Below are 20,319 nucleotides of genomic sequence, written 5' to 3'. Positions count from 1 at the left end.
GTCCACCACTGAAGTCCACTCCTGAAGGAGCGTCAGGCCTGGCACAGCCACTATCATCCACGCCCAACTCTCAGCATCCTCAGGAGGCAGGGTGGCAGAAGGGCACACGGGAGCTCGCATTCAGCAACAGATGGAGGACCATTGTTGGCCTGATCCCACGCTACGTTGTGGGTTGTGAAGGGAGCCATAGTGTACCAAGAGAAAATGCAGCTTTGCTTGGCCCCGAACATGAAGCCAGACAATTATGGCTTGTTCAAATCATGGCGATCAAGTGCGATGGGTGAGCCAGGCTGAAATACCCGCATCTGTTTCCGTGCGGGGAATCCCAGCTTCACCTCGATACTGTAGGCCAATGTTTCTCCAGCTTGGCAGCTTGAAGGCGTGTGGCTGGCTGGGGAATTCTGGGAGTTGAAGCCCACGCACCTTCAAGCCGGAGAAACCCTGCTGTAGGCAGAGGGCTGGGAGCCAAAAGCGCCCCCTGGTGGCCGCCAATCCTCCACCCATCCCCACTTGGCAGCCGGTCACCAGGTGCAAGGACCTTTTAGGCCTGGCTGCCCTCCTTACTACTGCAGAGGTAACAGGGAAAGCAAACAGGGAAGCAATTGACAAGGCGTGTGCCCTCCCAGAGGCGCTTTACAGCCTTGTGACCCTCCTGTTCAAACAGGTCTTAAGTATAAGCAGAGATGCAGACCAGGGTCATTCCGACCTTGAACAGCTCGACAATTGCTCGGTTGGCATGCAAAGATCCAATACACCTCCCTAGTCTAGGGCACATGATTGCAGATTCCTCCTCCGTCGCACACACGGGCACCTGTTATTAGGGTGTTAGGTTAATCCTGGGAAAAGACCAGCGTGTGGCCAGGAACAAGTAAAATAGTTTTAGCTGTGTTTGCATGACCCACTTACCCAGAGCTAACTGGGTTTGTGCAATCTGATTTTCAGCGTTCACACAACACGCTGAACTCTAAGCTAGCCACCCAGCTGGGCCTGTGTAATACGCTAGGCCTCTGGCATATTAATAATGTGTTAGGGGAATACACTTGTGATTTTAAAGAATTTATATACTGTCCCAGGAAAATGACCAGTGGGCCAAAATTTTGTTGGCTTCGCTGCCAAAGAAACTTTAATCCAGTTCGCAGGAGAAAAAAGTCGCACGCACAAAAACTAGCCTTGGCTTCATGCCTCCAACAGAAAACAGAAAAAGGATGCTGAAATTTGTAACTAGTCTTCATGTGCACAAGCACGTGCACCTGCTGAAAAGTAGGGACCCTATTTCAAGTATCTGCCCCAACCTGCTAAAACTGAAGGAGGTGCTTTTACTGTCTTGAGCTTCCGAATGTTTTATTAGAACAGAGTTTCTCAATTTCAGCAACTTTAGGCTGTATGGACTTCAGCTCCCAGAATTCCCCAGCAGCATGCTCCATGCTGGTTGGGGAATTCTGGGAGTTGAAGCCCACATAGCTTAAAGTTGCTGAGGTTGAGAAAGACTGCATTAGAATATAACATGGCGAGAGCAAGAAAGACAAAGCTGGTTTATTTTTCCCCTTTTAGCATTCAATAACAGGAAAGAGGCATGAATGGAGTGACAGACCATCAAACTTTTTGGACTGTGTTCGCCAAGTTTGGTCAGAGGCCACTCATTCATCCCTTTTGTCTAGCAACTCTTGGCCTGGCACAAACAATACACCGAAGCAGAGCGTAATTAATTGGATTTGTTAGGCGAACACATGCGAGCATTGGGGGGGGCACCACATTGTTCCTCCAGCCCTCCAGCCATTCAAAAACAGGCCAGGATGAAAAAGAAAAGCTGCTGCTGTTTTCAGAGTTTGATGGATGGTTTATTTCAGGTCATCACTTTATGGCAGTTGAACCACTCAAATCCAATTATCACAGGTGCCCATGCAGGTGCACGAATACACACACACACACACACACACACAGAGTTATGGTCCCTCTTCTGCAGATGCAGCACGACGCATTTACACGGATGGCTAGATGGGAAGGGGGCAGCGATGTGGAGGGTGGAGAGCAACAGCATATCAAATGGCAATGGGGGGGAGGTAGGAGGTCTCTCCTCTTCAAATCCCCTCCCTCTTGACAAAATAAGGCAGGGCATCCCTAACCTGCAAGCTCTCCATCTTCCACTGCCCCTGCCTTCCAAGGCGGCGAGGGGGACAACAGAGGAGAAACCCCAACTGACGCCTGTCCCCAAATGCTCCCTCCCTGCCAGCCTTCAGCTCTGGGTTAAGGGGCGAGCGACATTTCCGCCAAGCAAGTCTCTGATTCAGGGCACCGGTGAAGGGATATGGGCCTGGCAGGAAGCGGCAGGATCCGAAGAGGAGAAACCCAGTGCCGTCGACGCCCGCTCTCATTCCAACGACTGCAGCATGAGCAGCTGCTTCAGCACTTTCGTCTGGCTGGTCTCCCGGATTTCCCCGGCTAAGAACATCTCATCCACCACCGTGTAGACCTGCACAAAGAGCACACGTTGCTGCTGAGGTGGGGGCCGCCAGGATGGGCAAAAGCTCTCACGCGGGGAGCCCATCTTTCCTCCAGCTGAGGATGGCCATTGGCCTTCGAGCAGCCTGCTGGAGCCAGGCCAAACCTTACATTTAGCTGCGTCCGTTGACTTTTATTTCAAATTAAGGGTAATTAATCTGGTTATCCTCCAGCCGCCTGTCACAGTCAGCGCGTACGATGTCTATGGTTTAAGACTGATTAAGTGCCATCAAGTTGAGACAGACTCTTAGTGACCACGTAGAGATATTCATTCCGTGAGGATCAGTTTTCAATTTAGTCTTTTCATTGGGACACATAGGACTCCTCTCTATGCACATATGCGCAGCATGGAGCCTTTGCCCTCTGCATGAATCCAACCCATGACCCTCCACAAAGCCCCAGAAGCCTCACCAAGAGGCACTGATACACTCCCTAACCCTTTCAGTTGGGGGGGGTCCCTCACCCTCCTCCTAATTCCAGAAGCAGCCTTTTCTCAACTCTCTCCTGGATCCCATCTGGTTTTTTGGTTTGCACTGGTTTGTATGTTACTCCAGGCAGTCCCTGGGTTAAGAATGTCTGACTTATGGACAATGCGTACTTATGAACGGGCTGCTTTTTACTAAAAATGGAGAACAGTGTTCTCCTTCCTTGAGCCGACAAATGGCTGAAGCTGTGCATTTTTAATATGCAGCCTGTTTTCAGCGGTTCATGAAAACATTGTGCGGCTTCAGTGGTTCGTTGGCTCAAGGAAGAATGCTGTCTGCCATTTTTAAAAAGAGGCAGCCCATTTGTAAGTACAAGTTCCGACTTACATACAAATTCAAGTTAAAGACAGACTTAGGAACGGATCTCGTTCTTAACCTGGGGACTGCCTGTATTTGTAAACCCCTCAGAGTCAGTTGGGGTCGGGTGGTGTTCAAATGGCGATAAATAAATAATAAAACCCCACCTTGTAGAAGTTGAAGACCAGGTCAAGCTCACAGACGTTGTGGAAATACTCGTTCAAAACCTGAAGAAAAAGAAGGGATTTTGAACGTGGGACTTCTGCCCCGTGCAAGACATGAGGAGGAGATGGGATGCAACACCATTTGCCAAGAACACCTTGCTAGGTACGCTGTTGGTGGGCAGAGCACATGCTGTTCCTGTGAGAGGCATCGAATCCTTTTTTACTGACTAACCTCTTGTACAATGTCATAGCAAAGATGATCAAAGGCAAAGAGACGATGGGGAGGAGAAACCATCAGGTTCAGGTCACAAGCATCAGAAAAACCTCTGCAGAAGCTCAGTATCAGAAGAGTATGCAACAAGGAGTGAATGTGAGAAACCTCTCTCTGCCACATGGAATACATTATTATTATTACAATATATTACTCTTGTACTCAGGTCATGACAGAGAGTTCGGACAGAATGTGGTCCTCTGGAGAAGGAAATGGCAACCCACTCCAGGATCCTTGCCAAGAAAACCCCATGGACAATGTTAAAAGGCTAAAAGATATGATGCCGGAAGATGAGCCCCTCAGGTCGGAAGGTGTCCAATATGCTACTGGGGAAGAGCAGAGGGCATTTCCAAGTAGCTCCAGAAAGAGTGAAGCGGCTGGGCCAAAGCCGAAAGGACGTTCAGCTGTGGATGTATCTGGAAGCGAAAAGAAGGTCCGATGCTGCAAAGAACAATATTGTATAGGTACCTGGAATGTAAGATCTATGAACCAAGGCAAGCTGGATGTGGTCAAACATGAGATGACAAGATTGAACGTCGACATCTTGGGAATCAGCAAATTGAAATGGACGGGAATGGGTGAATTTAATTCAGGTGACCATTATATCTACTACTGTGGCCAAGAAACCCTTAGAAGAAATGGAGTTGCACTCATAGTCAATAAGAGAGTGGGAAAGGCAGTAATGGGGTACAACCTCAAAAACGACAGAATGATCTCAGGGCGTATCCAAGGCAAACCATTCAACATCACAGTCATCCAAGTCTATGCCCCAACCACTGATGCTGAAGAAGCTGAAGTTGACCACTTCTATGAAGACCTACAACACCTTCTAGAACTAGCACCAAAAAAAGATGTCCTTTTCATCATAGGGGATTGGAATGCTAAAGTAGGAAGTCAAGGAGTAATCGGAATAACAGGCAAGTTTGGCCTTGGAGTACAAAATGAAGCAGGGCAAAGGCTAATAGAGTTCTGTCAAGAGAACAAGCTAGTCATAGCAAACACTCTTTTCCAACAAGAGACGACTCTACACATGGACATCACCAGATGGTCAATACCGAAACCAGATTGATTATATACTTTGCAGCCAAAGATGGAGAAGCTCTATACAGACAGCAAAAACAAGACCAGGAGCTGACTGTGGCTCAGATCATGAGCTTCTTACTGCAAAATTTAGGCTTAAATTGAAGAATGTAGGGAAAACCACTAGACCACTCAGGTATGACTTAGATCATATTCCTTGTGAGTACACAGTGAAGGTGATGAATAGATTTAGAGGATTAGATTTGGTAGACAGAGTGCCTGAAGAACTATGGATGGAGGTCCGTAACATTGTACAGGAGGCAGCAACTAAAACCATCCCAAAGAAAAAGAAATGCAAGAAAGCAAAATGGCTGTCTGATGAGGCTTTACAAATAGCTGTGGAAAGAAGGAATGTGAAAAGCAAGGGTGAAAGGGAAAGATATAAGCAACTGAATGCAGATTTCCAGAGAATAGCAAGGAGAGATAAGAAGGCCTTCTTAAATGAACAATGCAAAGAAATTGAGGAAAACAATAGAATGGGGAAGACTAGAGATCTCTACAAGAAAATTGGAGATATCAAAGGAACGTTTAGTGCAAAGATGGGCATGATAAAGGACAAAAAAGGCAGGGACCTAACAGAAGCAGAAGAGATTAAGAAGAGGTGGCAAGAATACACAGAAGAACTATACAAGAAAGATCTTAATGTCCCTGATGTCCACGCTGGTGTGATCACTGACCTTGAGCCAGACATCCTAGAGAGTGAAGTCAAGTGGGCCTTAGGAAGCATTGCTAACAACAAAGCTAGTGGAGATGACAGTATTCCAGCTGAGTTATTTAAAATACTAAAAGATGACGGTGTTAAAGTGCTGCACTCAATATGCCAGCAAGTTTGGAAAACGCAACAGTGGCCACGGGATTGGAAAAGGTCAGTTTACGTTCCAATTCCAAAGAAGGGCAACGCCAAAGAATGCTCAAACTATCGCACAATTGCACTCATTTCACATGCTAGCAAGGTTATGCTCAAAATCCTACAAGCTAGGCTTCAGCAATACATGAACCGAGAACTACCGGATGTACAAGCTGGGTTTCGAAGAGGCAGAGGAACTAGAGATCAAATCGCCAACATTCGCTGGATCATGGAGAAAGCACGAGAGTTCCAGAAAAATATCTACTTCTGCTTCATTGACTATGCAAAAGCCTTTGATTGTGTGGATCACAACAAACTGTGGCAAATTCTTAAAGAGATGGGAGTACCAGACCACCTTACCTGTCTCCTGAGAAATCTGTATGCGGGCCAAGAAGCAACAGTTAGAACCGGTCATGGAACAACCGATTGGTTCAAAATAGGGAAAGGGGTACGACAAGGCTGTATGCTGTCACCCTGCTTATTTAACCTATATGCAGAGTACATCATGAGAAATGCCAGGCTGGAAGAATCACAAGCCGGAATTAAGATTGCAGGGAGAATCACCAACAAACTCAGATATGCGGACGATACCACCCTAATGGCAGAAAGTGAAGAAGAACTAAAGAGCCTCTTGATGAAGGTGAAAGAGGAGAGTGCAAAAGCTGGCTTGAAACTCAACATTAAAAAAACTAAGATCATGGCATCTGGACCCATCAATTCCTGGCAAATAGAAGGGGTAGAAATGGAAGCAGTAACAGACTTCATTTATTTGGGCTCCAAGATCACCGCAGACGGAGACTGCAGCCATGAAATTAAAAGACGCTTGCTCCTTGGGAGGAAAGCTATGGCAAACCTAGATAGCATATTAAAAAGCAGAGACGTCACCTTGCCGACAAAGATCCGCATAGTCACAGCTATGGTTTTTCCAGTAGTAATGTATGGCTGTGAGAGCTGGACCATAAAAAAGGCCGAGCGCCGAAGAATTGATGCCTTTGAACTGTGGTGCTGGAGAAGACTCTTGAGAGTCCCCTGGACTGCTAGGAGGTCAAACCAGTCAATCTTAAAGGAAATCAACCCTGATTGCTCATTGGAAGGATCGATAATGAAGCTCAAGCTCAGATACTTTGGCCACCTAATGCGAAGAGAGGAGTCTTTGGAGAAGACCCTGATGCTGGGAAAGATTGAAGGCAAAAGGAGAAGAGGACGGCAGAGGACGAGATGGTTAGATAGCATCACTGAAGCAATGAGCATGAAACTGAGCAAACTCAGGGAGGCAGTGAAGGACAGGAAGGCCTGGCGCAATATGGTTCATGGGGTCACGAAGAGTCGGACACGACTTAACGACTAAACAACAACAACAACTCTTGTACCGACTTTAATTTTAATGTGCCAGCCAGCCTTTTGTGTTCTGAAATAATCTGCGGTCTGGCAAGAGGGCTTTCTTTACTCCTGGATCAAATCATTGTGGGGGGTGGTTTAGGCAATTCCCCTCGCAAGCCGAATCTGGAACAGTGCAATTCAGAAACAGCTTTACAAAGACAGCTGTTGACTGGCCTGTGAGAGAGACAGACATACTTTGCAGCTGGACAGGCCCAAACTCACCTCCACAAAGTTGTGAATGGCTTCCAGGTAAGCTAAATTGTTGTCATTCACGTCCACACAAATGCAGAAGTAGAGCCCTGCATAGCGCCGGTAGATGATCTTGAAGTTGCGGAACTGGGAAAAGGAGGCAAAACCACAGTCACAGGAGGAAACACACACACTGGTGTCTGTTACAAGCAGGACAACGCTGGACAAGGATGGGGAGTTGCATCAGAGAGAAATCTGCCATGCTGGTTGTGGAAGCAGCGCTCATTAAGCAACAACCTTCTTTCCACCTAAGTGTGGAAAGGTTGGGCTTTCAAGATTGGGCTTTTCTGCTGGTTCCACCACCAGACTATGGGCCTCTTCTCAACACAAAGAAACTGCTTTATGCAAATCAGCCCTTTGGTCAAATAGCTCACATGCAAACCTGGGTTTCACAAACAGCTTCCAGCCTCAAGAGATGCTCATCCTGCTGGCTAGAGGAGGGCTGATGAGGCGTTCTAAAGAACTGGCTTCTCGAGAACTTGGAGGATGTGTTTTAGCAAGAAACTGGAGGCTGACAGGAGCAAGTGAAACACTGAGGAGCAAAAGGCTGGAAGCTTCCAAAGCTGCTGATTTACTTGGCTTCAGAAATCCCACAAAGAATTCCAGTCTCTTGAGAATAGATAGGTCCACTTTCACGCAAGGATGGAAACCCTAAACTCAGCTCTACCTCCAGCTTCAATTGCCTCGGTCTGGTGAGCGTTAAAGCTAAGCAACATCAGGAGGATCATGGGCCCTCCCCTTCCCCAAATTTAAACTTGATTTTTTTTTATTTTTGCCTGCAGACAGAAGGGACCCTTGGGCATAAGACAGAGTCAGTGGGAGTAACAGAAAGTCTAAAGCAATTTCAATGGTCTTTCAGTGCCATAAATGGCACTTCCACCACTTATCGCAGGTGGCAGAAATGCCCTGGTTTGAGACGGAGATGCCCTGAGGCCATAACCCCGCAAAGGTACTACCTCCACAAAGTTAGTGTGCTTCGCGTCTCGGACGGTGACAACTGCGTGCACCTCCTCAATGAGCTTCTGCTTCTCGTCATCATCAAACTGCATGTACCACTTGGCCAGGCGGGTTTTGCCAGCCCGGTTCTGAATCAGGATAAAGCGAATCTGTAAAACAGAATCAACAAACAGGCTGCAGACGTCCGAAACCCAAACACCATTAAGCTAATGCCCCCGTGCAGATACAGGCAGTGGGGCCATTTGTGATGCAGAACGCCCGCGGGTGCCCGGTTCCTCTATCTAGCATCAGGAGGCTGCTACAAAACAGTCGTTTCCTCTTTTGGCTTCAGTTACCAGATCTAATTACTGCCCACTTCCTTCTGACATCCTTTGCTGCATGAATTGTACACTGGAGAATGGGGTGTTTTCCAAAGAACTGAGAAAATCTTTCTGGCCTGACTCCATATTTGCTCAGTTCCACTTTCCAACTGGTGTGTTCATGAGATAGGGAGTGACCCACCCTGATCAAGAAAGCCAGCCCAGCACAAGCAGGAAAGACAAACGGCTTGCTATCCGTTCCAACACCGCACAAGAAGCGTTTTCTTTTGATTCCAGGACTGATACAAGCAGTTTCATGTGGAAGAAAGTCCTGGTTAGTCAGAGAAGATGTCCAGGTGATCCACCCATTGCAGGACAGTACAATAGCAATGGGCTGTTTGCCAAAAAAAGCTGGCCATAAATATAAGATGTCGTCTTAAGGGAACTTTCACAATGTGTCGATAATAACACTCATTATTCCAAATGAGCTGGCACAGCCCCCAAACTTAGGGGCTGGAGTGTGCATGTGTGCATATGAGACAAAACATGCAAACCCCAAGACTCAAATACTTACATCCGATAAGACTCAACCACAGAAGGGTTAGGGTTTGCCCTGTGGCATTACAAGGCACATTTCATTATTTTTCATCACTGTAGTCAGTAGCGGGAATCATAATCCAAAAGAGTTGTGGGAGAAAACAGAGCACTACACTACTTTTGAAGTAAAACACCCTTGGATAAGTAGTAATTTCTTAAAGCAAATGACATTTCTGAGAAAAAGAGTCAAATACCGTCAAAAATATAGAGGTTTGTTTGAACAGGAGAGAACCACAATAGTGAATCAAGCCTTTACAACATAACTGATGTCATAACTAGTTGGCTCCATTTCTTAGTATCAGAGTAACATGGACAATAAAAGGGCTGACAGTAAAATGAAATGCATTTCCACAGAAAAACCAGAGGAAGTTGGTTGACTACATATTATTTAGCAGACAGGCCAATCCTTACAGAATTTCACTTCAGCCAAGGATTTACTCAAAACACACACAGAGAGACCCCACGCAAACAAATTCTCTCTCAAATTCTAACAAACAGTTGGTTAGAAATAAATGTTCGGGGCTAAGCGCAGCTCAGCCTAGAATTTGACATACAGGGCATGGGATTATAAGGGTTATTTTTATTTTGAAAAATGTGCATGATTTTCACATTACTGACGCACCAGAACTATATCACAGGAGCCCATGGAATCTCCCACATGATACAGTAGAGCAGTATTTCCCCAGTCTGCCACTCTTCAGAACTGTCTTCAATACCCACCACATCTGGGCATTGGAGGAAGCACTATGGAGCACCTGAAAAACCAACAGCTCCTTGCCACAGCATGGTTCATCGACTGCAAACATTTTCAGGACAGTTCCAATTACAGAGATGTATACACACAAATACACACATCGTGTGCATGTGAGAACTATAACGTCAAGGGATAATGAACTGCATGAAGTACTGACAAGGTTCTATGGTGAATAGTAAGCTACATTTGTTAACGAATAACATTCAAGCATGAGCCAGCTGCTCCCTGAAAGCCCCTCAAAATCTTACACAGGAAGAATATCCAACATCACCTGCAACGCATAGCTTCTGATTAAAAATCACAGCCGTACATTCGAGGGAGAGTGTCGGCAGGATCTAAGATCCTAGAAAGCCCTTTGTGAGGGCTGGGGGAGCAAAGGGGCCGGGGAAGGCACCAGCCCCTCAAAATTTCTTTTTCCACTGCCCTCTCACTGGCTGCAGACCCCCCACGCAGCTGGAGGGCGCATCCACTACATATCCCATTAAGCATCTCTCTCCACACGCCTGCCTGACTGCCAAGCCCACCAGCCTCACCCAATTCGGAAAGACCCTTCCTATTAGTGGACCTCAGTCCTGCTCTTCCATCTGCGGGAGGGGGAGACGCACAAGCCCTGAAGAGGCTAAACGCTCGCACAAGCTTCCCCGTTGTCCGGGCTCCCAGGACCCCCTCGCCGGCCCACTGATCTCCCTCTCCTCACCCTATTGCTCTCCCAGGGGGTTGGATTTCAGCGCCCCTCCTCTTTTTCATCACGCCGGCTGGGGATGGTAGGAGCTGGAGGGCAACATCCCCAGCAAAATGGCCTACCTTACAGGGCTGTTGTGCAAGTCCAGAACCTGGTTTTTTTGCTCCTGGCCCCCTTCTGAGCCTCATTTACCGCGGGGACCCCCCTCACAGTCGCTGTTAGGTGACGGATATTGTGGCAAGCGGGAAAAACGTTCAAGATTTGGGCTGCTGGAAATCAGCACAGAGCAGGAGAGGGAGGGGAGGACTGCGGCAGTTACGGTTGGGTGGCGCCTGGCAACACGGCATGGCCCTGGGGGGCCTCGCGGCCACGCTGAGACCCCGTGCTCGACCCCACATATCACATAATGGCATCATTAGGCTTTATCACGACTCCAAACAAGACCCCCCATTTCCCCCGCCTGGTAACCCCACTGCCCCCGACCGGGGCTGGAGGGACCCCACCGCCTCCTTGAAAGACAGCCCCCCCTTCTTACCATGATAGCTCCCGAGTCCCCCTCCTCCTACGCAGAGTTCCAGGGAACCTTCTACACCCCCCGACCCTATTCTCCCTTCCCACCGGATATCCGACAAGGCACGTGCCAAGCACTTAGCCAGTCGGGAGTTGTAGTCTATATGCGGGAAGAGACCGGAAAAGCGCCTGGGCATGAAGCACTCCCGTCGGGCTTTGCGCCAAGCAATGAGCGTATAGGATTGTTTCCCCGGCCGGACAGGCCACGCGACGGCTGCGCTGCATGCCGGGAGTTGTAATTTCTGTGGTTTAAAAAAAAAAAAACTACCGGGAAAAGTGTGTCAGTTGCCTCCAGTAGGGGGAGACGGAGTTCCGTGGTGTTCGCGCGAAGCCGGGGGCTCGTGTAGCAGAAGGAAGCTGGGCGACTGATGCCTCAGGCGCTGCCCGGGCTTGACTTTAGCTCCAGGCTCAGCCAGGCCTTGTAGGCCCTAAGTTCCTGCGCCCCAACGGAAGAGGGTGCTGTGGTCCAGGGGGAATAGGAAATATGTTTGGAAACGGACAGTCGCCCTAGTGGACCTCTAGCATGAAAACTTAATTAACTGTAACACCCCATAGGAACAAAGTAATAACAATACTTTTCTCAAAGATAGTAAAACCTAACAAAATTCAGTCCAGTAAATAGTCTCAACATGGCCACATTTACTAAAATATAAACCAATGTTTCTCAACCTTGGCAACTTTAAGATGTGTGGACTTCAACTTCCAGAATTCCCCATCTTACAAGTTGCCAAGGTTGAGAAACACACTATAAACAGTCGTGGAGAGGTTGGCTCCTTTGCTTTAGTATTCAGGATGATGCAGGTGGTCAAAATATCCTGGGAGGTCTCTCCCTGATTAAAAAACAAAACAAAACACTAATTAGCAGGGGGAGAAGCATACCTGCATTGGTGGTACCTATACCAATTCAATATAACATTTTTAAAAAGCCACCATTTTAAAATGGTCTGGAAAATATGTCAAGCAACTTTCTTTGTGCTTCGAGACAGGAACCCACCTAATCTGGACATTGGCCGAGGAAATGTAATAGTAATTCGCTGCTGCAAAATATGTTTCAGATTTAAGCTTCCAGCATTGATCAATAACTCCTTTGGCCATCTGCATGCACCAAAAGTCCACAGGGTCTTGAGAAAATGCAAATACTGGGGATGCAGCTAAGCCAAACATAGGAATGCTTTGAAATTCTGAGTGGCCTCTGTCTGGAGATTGTGAATATCTCAAACTGAAGGTGCTGCCCTGAATTACAGACTTATAGGTAGACCTGTGTGGGATACTGAGATGTTTTAATGCAGTGTTGTCCAAACTTGGCCACTTTAAGATGAGTGGACTTCAACTCCCAGAATTCCCCAGCCAGCCATGGCTGGCTGGGGAATTCTGGGAGTTGAAGTCCACTCATCTTAAAGTGGCCAAGTTTGGACAACACTGTGTTAGATTAATCAGTTATAAACTTTTAAACTAGATAAAGACATGCAACTATTCACTCATCTTAAAGTGGCCAAGTTTGGACAACACTGCTGTAGACGGTTCTTGCGCCACTAGAAGATTAGAACACACACACATACTTGTTGCAAAAGGCATTGCTCCTCTGCTTCACTGATGAAATCTGGAATGTAATAGGCCGCTGGTGGAGACTGTAAATAGAGTGGGGAATTCTGGGAGTTGAAGCCCACTCATCTTAAAGTGGCCAAGTTTGGACAACACTGTTTTAATGGATGCCTGGGTTATGACATGTGGAATCAGATTCTCCAAAAACAGTTGCCATATTATAATTCTTTAAAGGACAGGAGGGGAAAATTATGACATGCACAACTTGGGAGCGATCATTCAAATTGGGCACAACTGGATTAATGTAATTACGGTATTAATGAAATGACATCACATTTTGTTTTCACCTCAGTTGGTTCCCCTTTTTGGAGTGTGGCTAACAGCCCACGACTCAAAGGCTGGGGACAGTCCTCAGGGCAGAACAAGCCCAGCAGAATGGGGATATCTAAAAATCAATTTCTGAATCTCTGCTGTGCTTTTGAGTAGCAACGCATAGGGTTTGGCTATGCTTCATTTTTCAAAGTACAGTGGAACCTCAGTTTACGAACTTAATTCGTTCCGTGACTCTGGCTGCAACCCGAATTGGTCGCAACCCGAAGCAAATTTCCCCATAAGGTTCAATGTAATTACCGTTAATCCGTTCTGGCGTGGACGACAGGGAGGCGGCTATTGTTTGGAGGGAGAGTCCCCCTCCCTACGACCACGTGTCAGGGGTGGAAAATGGCCGTGGACCACGTGTCAGGGGCGGAAAAATGGCCACGGACCATGTGTCAGGGGCGGAAAATGGCTGCGGACTGTGTCACGGGAGGGAAAATGGCCACGTATCCTGTTCGTACCCCGAGGCGGAGTTCGCAAACCGAAGCAAAATTTTGCGGCCAGAGCTGGTCATAACCCGAAAAGTTAACAGAAGCGTTCGTAACCCAAGGTTCCACTGTATAACTTTTCTGAAAGTCTGAATTACTTTTGAGTAGATATCCCTGAGATTCTTAGGGAGTGGGGGGAGGACTACAAATATCTCATACGTCTGAAGTCATCCTTGTAGAACAGCAGCCAATGTTGATGACCAAATGGAGGAAGGAAGTTGTTGAGTATCTCCTACCCCAAAAGGTGTGTCTCTGTTAGCCTCAAGGTGGGAAATCTGGCTCTTCACTCCTTCAACAAATCAAAAGTTGCTAATTGTTACTTCTGTTTACGTGTACACTCCTGGCACTGTGCAGTAGCTGCTTCCAGCACCACCCAACAACTGCCTCCTACCTGCACTCCTTCAGAGCGCATGTTTGCAAAACAGGAGAAAGGAAAGACCTACATATCTGCCTTACTTTGCTTGTGTGAACCATGATTAATCATTCTGAGAAACATACAGCTTTCTGGAATGGTGTGGTACAGCCCTAAGTAGCAAGCTAGATGGGTGGGAGTGGGCGTAATAATTTCAAGTCACTTTGCCAAGATTATAGTTCTTGGAGCCTGGGGACATGGCATCACCCAGGGAGTTCTGGGAGATTTCCAGCTCTATTATGAAATGTGTTTGGAAGAGCCCAAACTTCATGGCAGAATACAAAATCCTCAACATCTGCAGTTAGGAGGACCAAGGAGCAGATGATGGGAAAGACTGCTGTGAAGTTGTTCTTCACCAAACCCACAAGTCTTCTCCCATGTCCTGCTGTCCAGATGTGTTGAATCACATTCCCAGAGCTGGAGTCCATCTCATTTGGAGGGCAGCGGGAAGGGGCAGCTGGGAGAAAGAGAAAGAGAGCCCTGGGTGCCAGCCACAGTGTCATGACATGCAGAACGTCACTTGCCCTCCCTAGGATACCCAGGGGGACAACCATATTTGTTTTGTTTGTTTGTTTTAAAGACTTCTGGGCAAAGCTCAGGTTCATGACAAAGCAGGGTTCAGATCTCACTGTCTGAATAAGAAATATTGACTTAAGTCCTGAAAGACACAAAGGTCACCCCAAAACAAGGGACTTTGGTTGAAAAGTAACAAGTCTCAGGATTTCTTCACTTCTCTTCAGTTCCTTTCCTCCTGCTATGGAAAAATGTCTCAGATTGCTCTGTGGGCCTTCCCCTCTCCCCCTCCCCACCGTTTTTTTTTCTTCAAGTACAGACACAGAAATTTCAGAGACAAAACAGCAATATGAGCAGAAAAGCCCAAGAAACCCTTATTGCCCATGTGGGCTCTATTTGGTCACCTGGGAATGATGAACATCAGCTTAAACCATAGTGTGTTTAATTATACTTTACTGAATGAACCATAACTGGCTGGGTACACACCTGGTAATCCATAATTCACATGCAATGCTAAACCAAAACTCAATCAACTATATTACAGCTTCGGGCGCTATTCAAAGCCAGCTAAACTCACTGCATTCCAGCTCAGAATATAATTTCACTCAGCTCAGTATTAATACTGTGAAAAACTCTCCAGGATTTCTGGCAGGGGTCTCTTCCATCAGCTGACTGAAATGGAAATCATCTGTGGGCAAACTGTATGCCTTGTGAAACACGTTTTTATAGTTTATTCACTCCACACAATGAACATGGAGTCACCTTTAATTTTATTTCCATAACAATAACCCTGAAGGGTAGGTTGGTCCAAAGAGATCCACAAAAATGTTATTGCTGATAAATACTTTGCTTCTATATTGTGGTTCCTCCTGGAAGAGCTGAAAGTGGTTTACAAGAAAGCAGTCAAAATGGTCATAAACCATCATATTTTTAATCCTAAAAAAAATAATAATACAAAAATTAAGCTTTATTTAAAAAGGAAAGTCTGGGCCTGGAATAGATTGTTCCTCAATCCAATGTCCAGCGGGAGAGGCACATCTTCACACATTGACCAACCATGACTGTATGGGGACACCAAACCTCCGATGGGAGACAATTCCAACATCTGGGTTCTGCTCCAAGACTTGATTCCTCACAATTGATCTGTGAGCTGAATTCCCTGGTGGGACCTCAAGCAGGACTTCCCTAGGTTATCTTCATGTATGGGTTGGGTTGTCCTTAGTTAACTCCTAAGTGATTAGGGTTTCATAGATGAACATCAATGTTAATTTTAGCCCAGTAGCTCCTCGGTCACCAGGGCAATATGTGTATGGTTGCATTTGTTTGCGCCATTCAGTAACAGCTAAAGTTCAGCAGTTGGAGCTTAGGACTGTCTTCAAGGTTAGTCTCATGTACAATAGATTACATTATACTGTGCATATCCAATTATAAATCCAATTGAGAAGTTATTAGGAAATGGGTCTCCAATGCTACCTTTCACTGCCCAGGTGGGTCACAGCTAGTGCTGTACCCGAAGCTGGGCACAGACCTTCCTTGCCTCTAAAGCCACCAATATCTCTGGTGACAGATGGGCATTAAGGAACCAAAGGTTTGCCATCTGTCCCTTCCAAGTGCTACCATGTCCGGAACAGCACCGTTCTTGGACCTGAAAGCTCTCCAGTCTTTTTTAGATTTAGCTTCATTTTGTTTGCCCTCATCCAGTACATTATTCTCTCCAAAGGATGGATTCTTAGATCCTTCCTTCCATTATATTTTTAATGATATTAGCATGTATAATTTTCTCCCCAAATAAGAAAATATCTGGTGCCCACAATGCCTTGAAAGTACTTGAGGGACCTATAATTTTCTTGAGGTGTGGAAAAGAACCAAAGATGCCATTTTCCAGGAACAGGCTCTGTATTAGCCATAGCACATTTCTCTGACGCGCTTGGCATACTTCTTACCTGAATCAAGAAGGCACAATGATGGTTACAATACATTTATCATGCCCATCGGGGTGGAAAGAGTTTGAAGCCCAGCTGTCTCGCCAACACCCAAGGCACTGTTGCACTGTTAGGGCTGTGCCATGGACTAGCAGACCCTGCCAGGTTTCTAATCAGTGTTGGCTTTTTAATTGCTCAAGAAGGTTGAGTATGCAGAGGTGTTTACATTAATGATAGCAAAATGGTTTTACAAAAGAATGTTTTCCCAGATTTTAACTGTGTGCTTTTTGCTTAAAAATCACAAAATGCATTAATTGTGGAGAGGGGAATCAGTTTTTAGGTGCCAGTAGGTTTTCCGGGGTGCTAGTTTAAAATAAATATGGAACAGCTAAATCTTGTGACTTGAGAGCCAGGAGGGTATTGTGGTTAAAGTGTTGAATTAGGACTAGGGAAAACTCCCTCCTCAGCCACAGATGATTAGTATGAAACGTGGGACCAGGCGCTGTCTCTTGGCTGAGCCTACCTCACAGAGCAGTTGTTGTTGTGGGGGGGGGACTGGAGGAGGGAGTGCTACATAGGCCACCTTGAGCTCCTGTGCAAAGGTAAGTTATAAATCTAGCACAAAGATAATAAATAAATGAAATTGGTTGTGGTTTAACATGCCGGGTGAACTCAGCTGTTATTGCATATTCAATAAATTCTGATTAAGCAACCAGAGTTTAGCACAAAATATAAACCAGGTCTCTGGTTTTGGTGGCACTCCCAAATAATACGCAGAGATTTTCAGCCTACGTTGGGCATAGACAACTTGAATTGTGGAACATTCCCCTTTGTCTAGGCAAGGCTCCCTGTTCTATCTGACTTTGTTTTGTAAAGATTCTTTTAATTAACAAATATGAAATGAGAAGCTGGTTCGCTGCAGAGCAAAGCAGCAGCTTCCACCATTATCTTAATTTGCAAAAATGCCTCTGGGCCTCATAGATGCTTATAGACATTCATAGAAAATAAAAATGGTGAGCAGATGCAGGTTTTTATCTGGAAGTGTGCCTATCTGCCCAGAAATAAAGTGCCACGGTTAAGTGGGGTGGAGAGTATCTTGGGATGCTAGATGGGTGAGGATGGAGAACAATTTCTCAGCTTCCCTCCTGGTAAAGACTGGTTTGTGACAGACCATGCCCACCCAAATGTCCATTCTGCAACACTTTCCCTGGCAGTTATTTTGTGAGAGGGCTCACAACCAGCTATCCAAATTCCAATATGCCCTTGGCGCCCCCCCCCCCATTTGCCTGCTCCTGGCTGAAGTATGGAAGCCTATGCATCTACTTGGAGAAAAGTCCTGGTGCAACTTGGTGCCCGCCAACTCCACAGCCTGAGTTCAAGCTGAACACATCTGGAGACCATGGAGTACTGAGACCAGAATTGCTGGCTTTACTGGAAGGCAAACCTGGATAGACTGAGAGATATAGGACCATCTGCTTCAATGTCTAAATCCAGAACATGCCACTTTGCAGTTATGGATCCAGTCCCCTGAAGTGCACCTTGAATTGGCACCATGGAGTATTCATGGCCTTCTAACTCTGTATTGCTTGACTGCATCCTGGCCTGAAGGAGGACTAGATGCAGGGAAGGCAACCTGGAACTTCCAGGATCCCCCTGCAGCCGCCACCATGTTTCACCAAGGGCCTCTCCTTCCTTTTTTGTCTGACACTAGTGTTAAAAATCTCATATCCAAAAGGCTTTTGCCTGCTGTGGATATAACTGAGTGGTGCATTGTTGCAAGTGTTGGGATTACAGCGTGGCTATATACATTCATAGAGGTAACTGTCAATCATTGGTCAATATCCTTACCCCCAACCCTAACTCATTTGGTGGGCAAAAAAGGAACAAGAGCCCACTGAGAACCTCCGTACGATGGATTCACTCAGACGGTGGGCTAAATGTGGCCAGGGATCTATCATAAGCCTTTCTGAACTCCTGCGAAAAAGGGAGAATACAAAGCAAAAAAGAGGTTGCAGATGCAAAGCTCTGGTTTCACCAACCTGCTTTCCCAAATGGACGTTTTGAGAAGGGTTGGCAAGGCACACTGCAAAGGATGGTAGAAGAATTGTGGGTCTGTGGCAAGGAACAACCATCTATTAGACAGTCTACCTTCTCTGTGGCAGAGCCTGCCCTCTGGAATGAGGTTCCCCTTGAGATCCGGATGGCCCCCACTCTATTGGTGTATTCTCAACTGGACTACAAAGCTTTCCATTTTAAAACACAAAGCTGATTGTGAGACAGTCACTCACGCCCTGGTCGCCTCATGGCCTGACTACTGCAACACACTCTACAAGGGCTGCCCTTGAAGGCCGCTGGGAAGCTTCAACTAGTGCAAAATGCAGTGGCCCAGGCAGTGATGGACGTGCCTTGGCATGCCCACATAACCCCGCTGCTTTGAGAGCTGCACTGGTGGCTGTTTGCTTCCAGGTGCAATTCAAGGTGCTGGTGGCTACCTATAAAGCCTACGTGGCACAGGGCTGGGTTACTTGAGGGACTGGCCCTCTCCCACAGCATCTGCCCGGCTGATTCGATCTGGCAGTGTTGGCGTGCTCTGGGTTCCTTCAATTAACAATGTCATCGCTCGGGACCCCGGAAGTGTGCCTTCTCGGGAGCAATGCTTGCCCTCTGGAATGCGGTTCCCCCCAAGATCCAGATGATCCCCACCCTACTGGTGGTTTGGAGGGGCTTGAAGATCTGGCTCTTCTCCCAGGCCCTCAACGAGGGTGAGCGAAGCCCCCTTGGATTGCGCGGGTCTGTTTCTTTTTCCATTCCAATCCAGTTTCTGTCATCTTGCTAACTTTTATTCCTTGTTTTTGTTTCTTAAAGGTTTTTTTTTTATGTTTTCACTTGTGAGCAGCCCAGAGTCGTTGGGGATGGGGCAGCAGACAATGTAATTAATAAGAGTAATCTGAACGTGGGAGGAACGGGGTACAGAAGAAGTGGGGTGCTAAACCAAGAAGAGATGGATGGCTGACGTGCCATGAAGTCAGGGACCGCATAAATATTATTCTTCACGACCATCCGTCCCTCACCTGTTCTTTCGGGTCTCCCAGGTGCCCTCACCTTTGCCGTCGCCGGGCGCCTCCACCTTGCCGCCGGTCGTCCTCTTCTTGCCTTTCCCAGGATTATCTCTGGGGATGGTAAGACTTGCCTGGACAAAAACTGACTGATGGATCGATGGATCGATCCCTCGTGCGCCATCAAGTCGGTGGCGGCCCTCGGCGACCACGCAGGCCGGGCTTCCCCGCGAGGAGGGTCCCTCAGCTCGCGCAAGGGCGCGGCGCACCGCCTCGGGCCGGCCGCCTCCCCCCCCCAGCGTCGCGGGCCCCCCGCCGCCGCCAGCGCCTCACCCGGCCGCCGGCCCCCTCCTCCCCGGCGGGGCCTCCTCCAGAGCGCCGGGCCCTCGCGTCCGGGCCCCAGAGGAGAGAGGGGCGCCGGGGAGGGGGCGGCCCGCAAAGGGGAGCGAGGGACGAGAGCCGCTCCCGGAGGGCGGGCGGGCGGACGAGCCCCGCACGAGCGTCGGAGCGTCGAGGAAGCCCGGCCGGGGCGGGCGCGGCGCGGCGCTCCCGGGACAAAAGGCGGCGGCCGGGGGGGCTGCGGCGAGGCCCCCTTTTCTCGCCGTCGCTTGGCTGTTCCCCGAGAGGGCCCGGCGCAGCGGCTGCCGCGAGAGGGTCGCGGGGGAACCGGCCTGACCCTCGACGGGGGAGCTGGGCGGTGGGCTCGGCCGGGGGGCCCGGCCTTTGCCCCCGCGAAGGAGCAAACCGCCTCGGCAGCCGCCTTCCCTGCCGCGGCATCCAGCCTGAGGCGCGGACGCCCCCGGGCCCGGGGCTTCCCCGAGCGCGCGCCCGCAGGCCAGGGCGCGCGCGCGCGCCCCCCGGCTCCGCCCCCGCCCCTCCG

At 48.0% G+C, this 20,319-nt stretch overlaps 1 protein-coding gene across 4 annotated transcripts; it reads right to left on the bottom strand.

Annotated features, from left to right (window-relative positions):
- Positions 1-1,816: 1,816 nt before the first annotated feature.
- AP2S1 (adaptor related protein complex 2 subunit sigma 1) lies at positions 1,817-20,274 on the bottom strand. Of its 4 annotated transcripts, none has more exons than XM_088139766.1 (5): positions 19,455-20,244; positions 8,229-8,378; positions 7,246-7,359; positions 3,449-3,508; positions 1,817-2,470 (listed from the first exon to the last, which is right to left on the bottom strand). In XM_088139766.1, the coding sequence occupies exons 2-5, from the start codon at positions 8,319-8,321 to the stop codon at positions 2,369-2,371; spliced, it is 369 nt and encodes a 122-aa protein (XP_087995892.1). In that variant the 5' UTR covers positions 8,322-8,378; positions 19,455-20,244; the 3' UTR covers positions 1,817-2,368. The 4 variants fall into 4 exon arrangements, with proteins under 4 accessions (XP_087995892.1, XP_087995889.1, XP_087995891.1 ...); XM_088139763.1 differs by having other exon boundaries at positions 19,486-20,244; XM_088139765.1 differs by lacking the exon at positions 19,455-20,244 and adding an exon at positions 11,097-11,248.
- Positions 20,275-20,319: the final 45 nt, after the last annotated feature.

This window comes from Python bivittatus, unplaced genomic scaffold, assembly GCF_059951505.1.
Source record: "Python bivittatus isolate LINGU-HERP-01145 unplaced genomic scaffold, Pbiv_v1 ctg000310_np1212, whole genome shotgun sequence".
Taxonomy (NCBI): domain Eukaryota; kingdom Metazoa; phylum Chordata; class Lepidosauria; order Squamata; family Pythonidae; genus Python; species Python bivittatus.
The sequence above is the reverse complement of the archived record's forward strand: the minus strand, read 5'-3'. Positions and strand labels throughout refer to the sequence as shown.

What these genes read in the sequence shown, in the direction of transcription:
- AP2S1 (XM_088139763.1), bottom strand. Translation starts at nt 19,623, where the DNA reads ATGGCGCACGAGGGATCGATCCATCGATCCATCAGTCAGTTTTTGTCC. An exon ending in GGCGCCCGGCGACGGCAAAG is followed by an intron (nt 8,379 to 19,485) that starts GTGAGGGCACCT and finishes TCTGTTTTACAG; the next exon opens with ATTCGCTTTATCCTGATTCA. An exon ending in AGCACACTAACTTTGTGGAG is followed by an intron (nt 7,360 to 8,228) that starts GTAGTACCTTTG and finishes TCCTTTTCCCAG; the next exon opens with TTCCGCAACTTCAAGATCAT.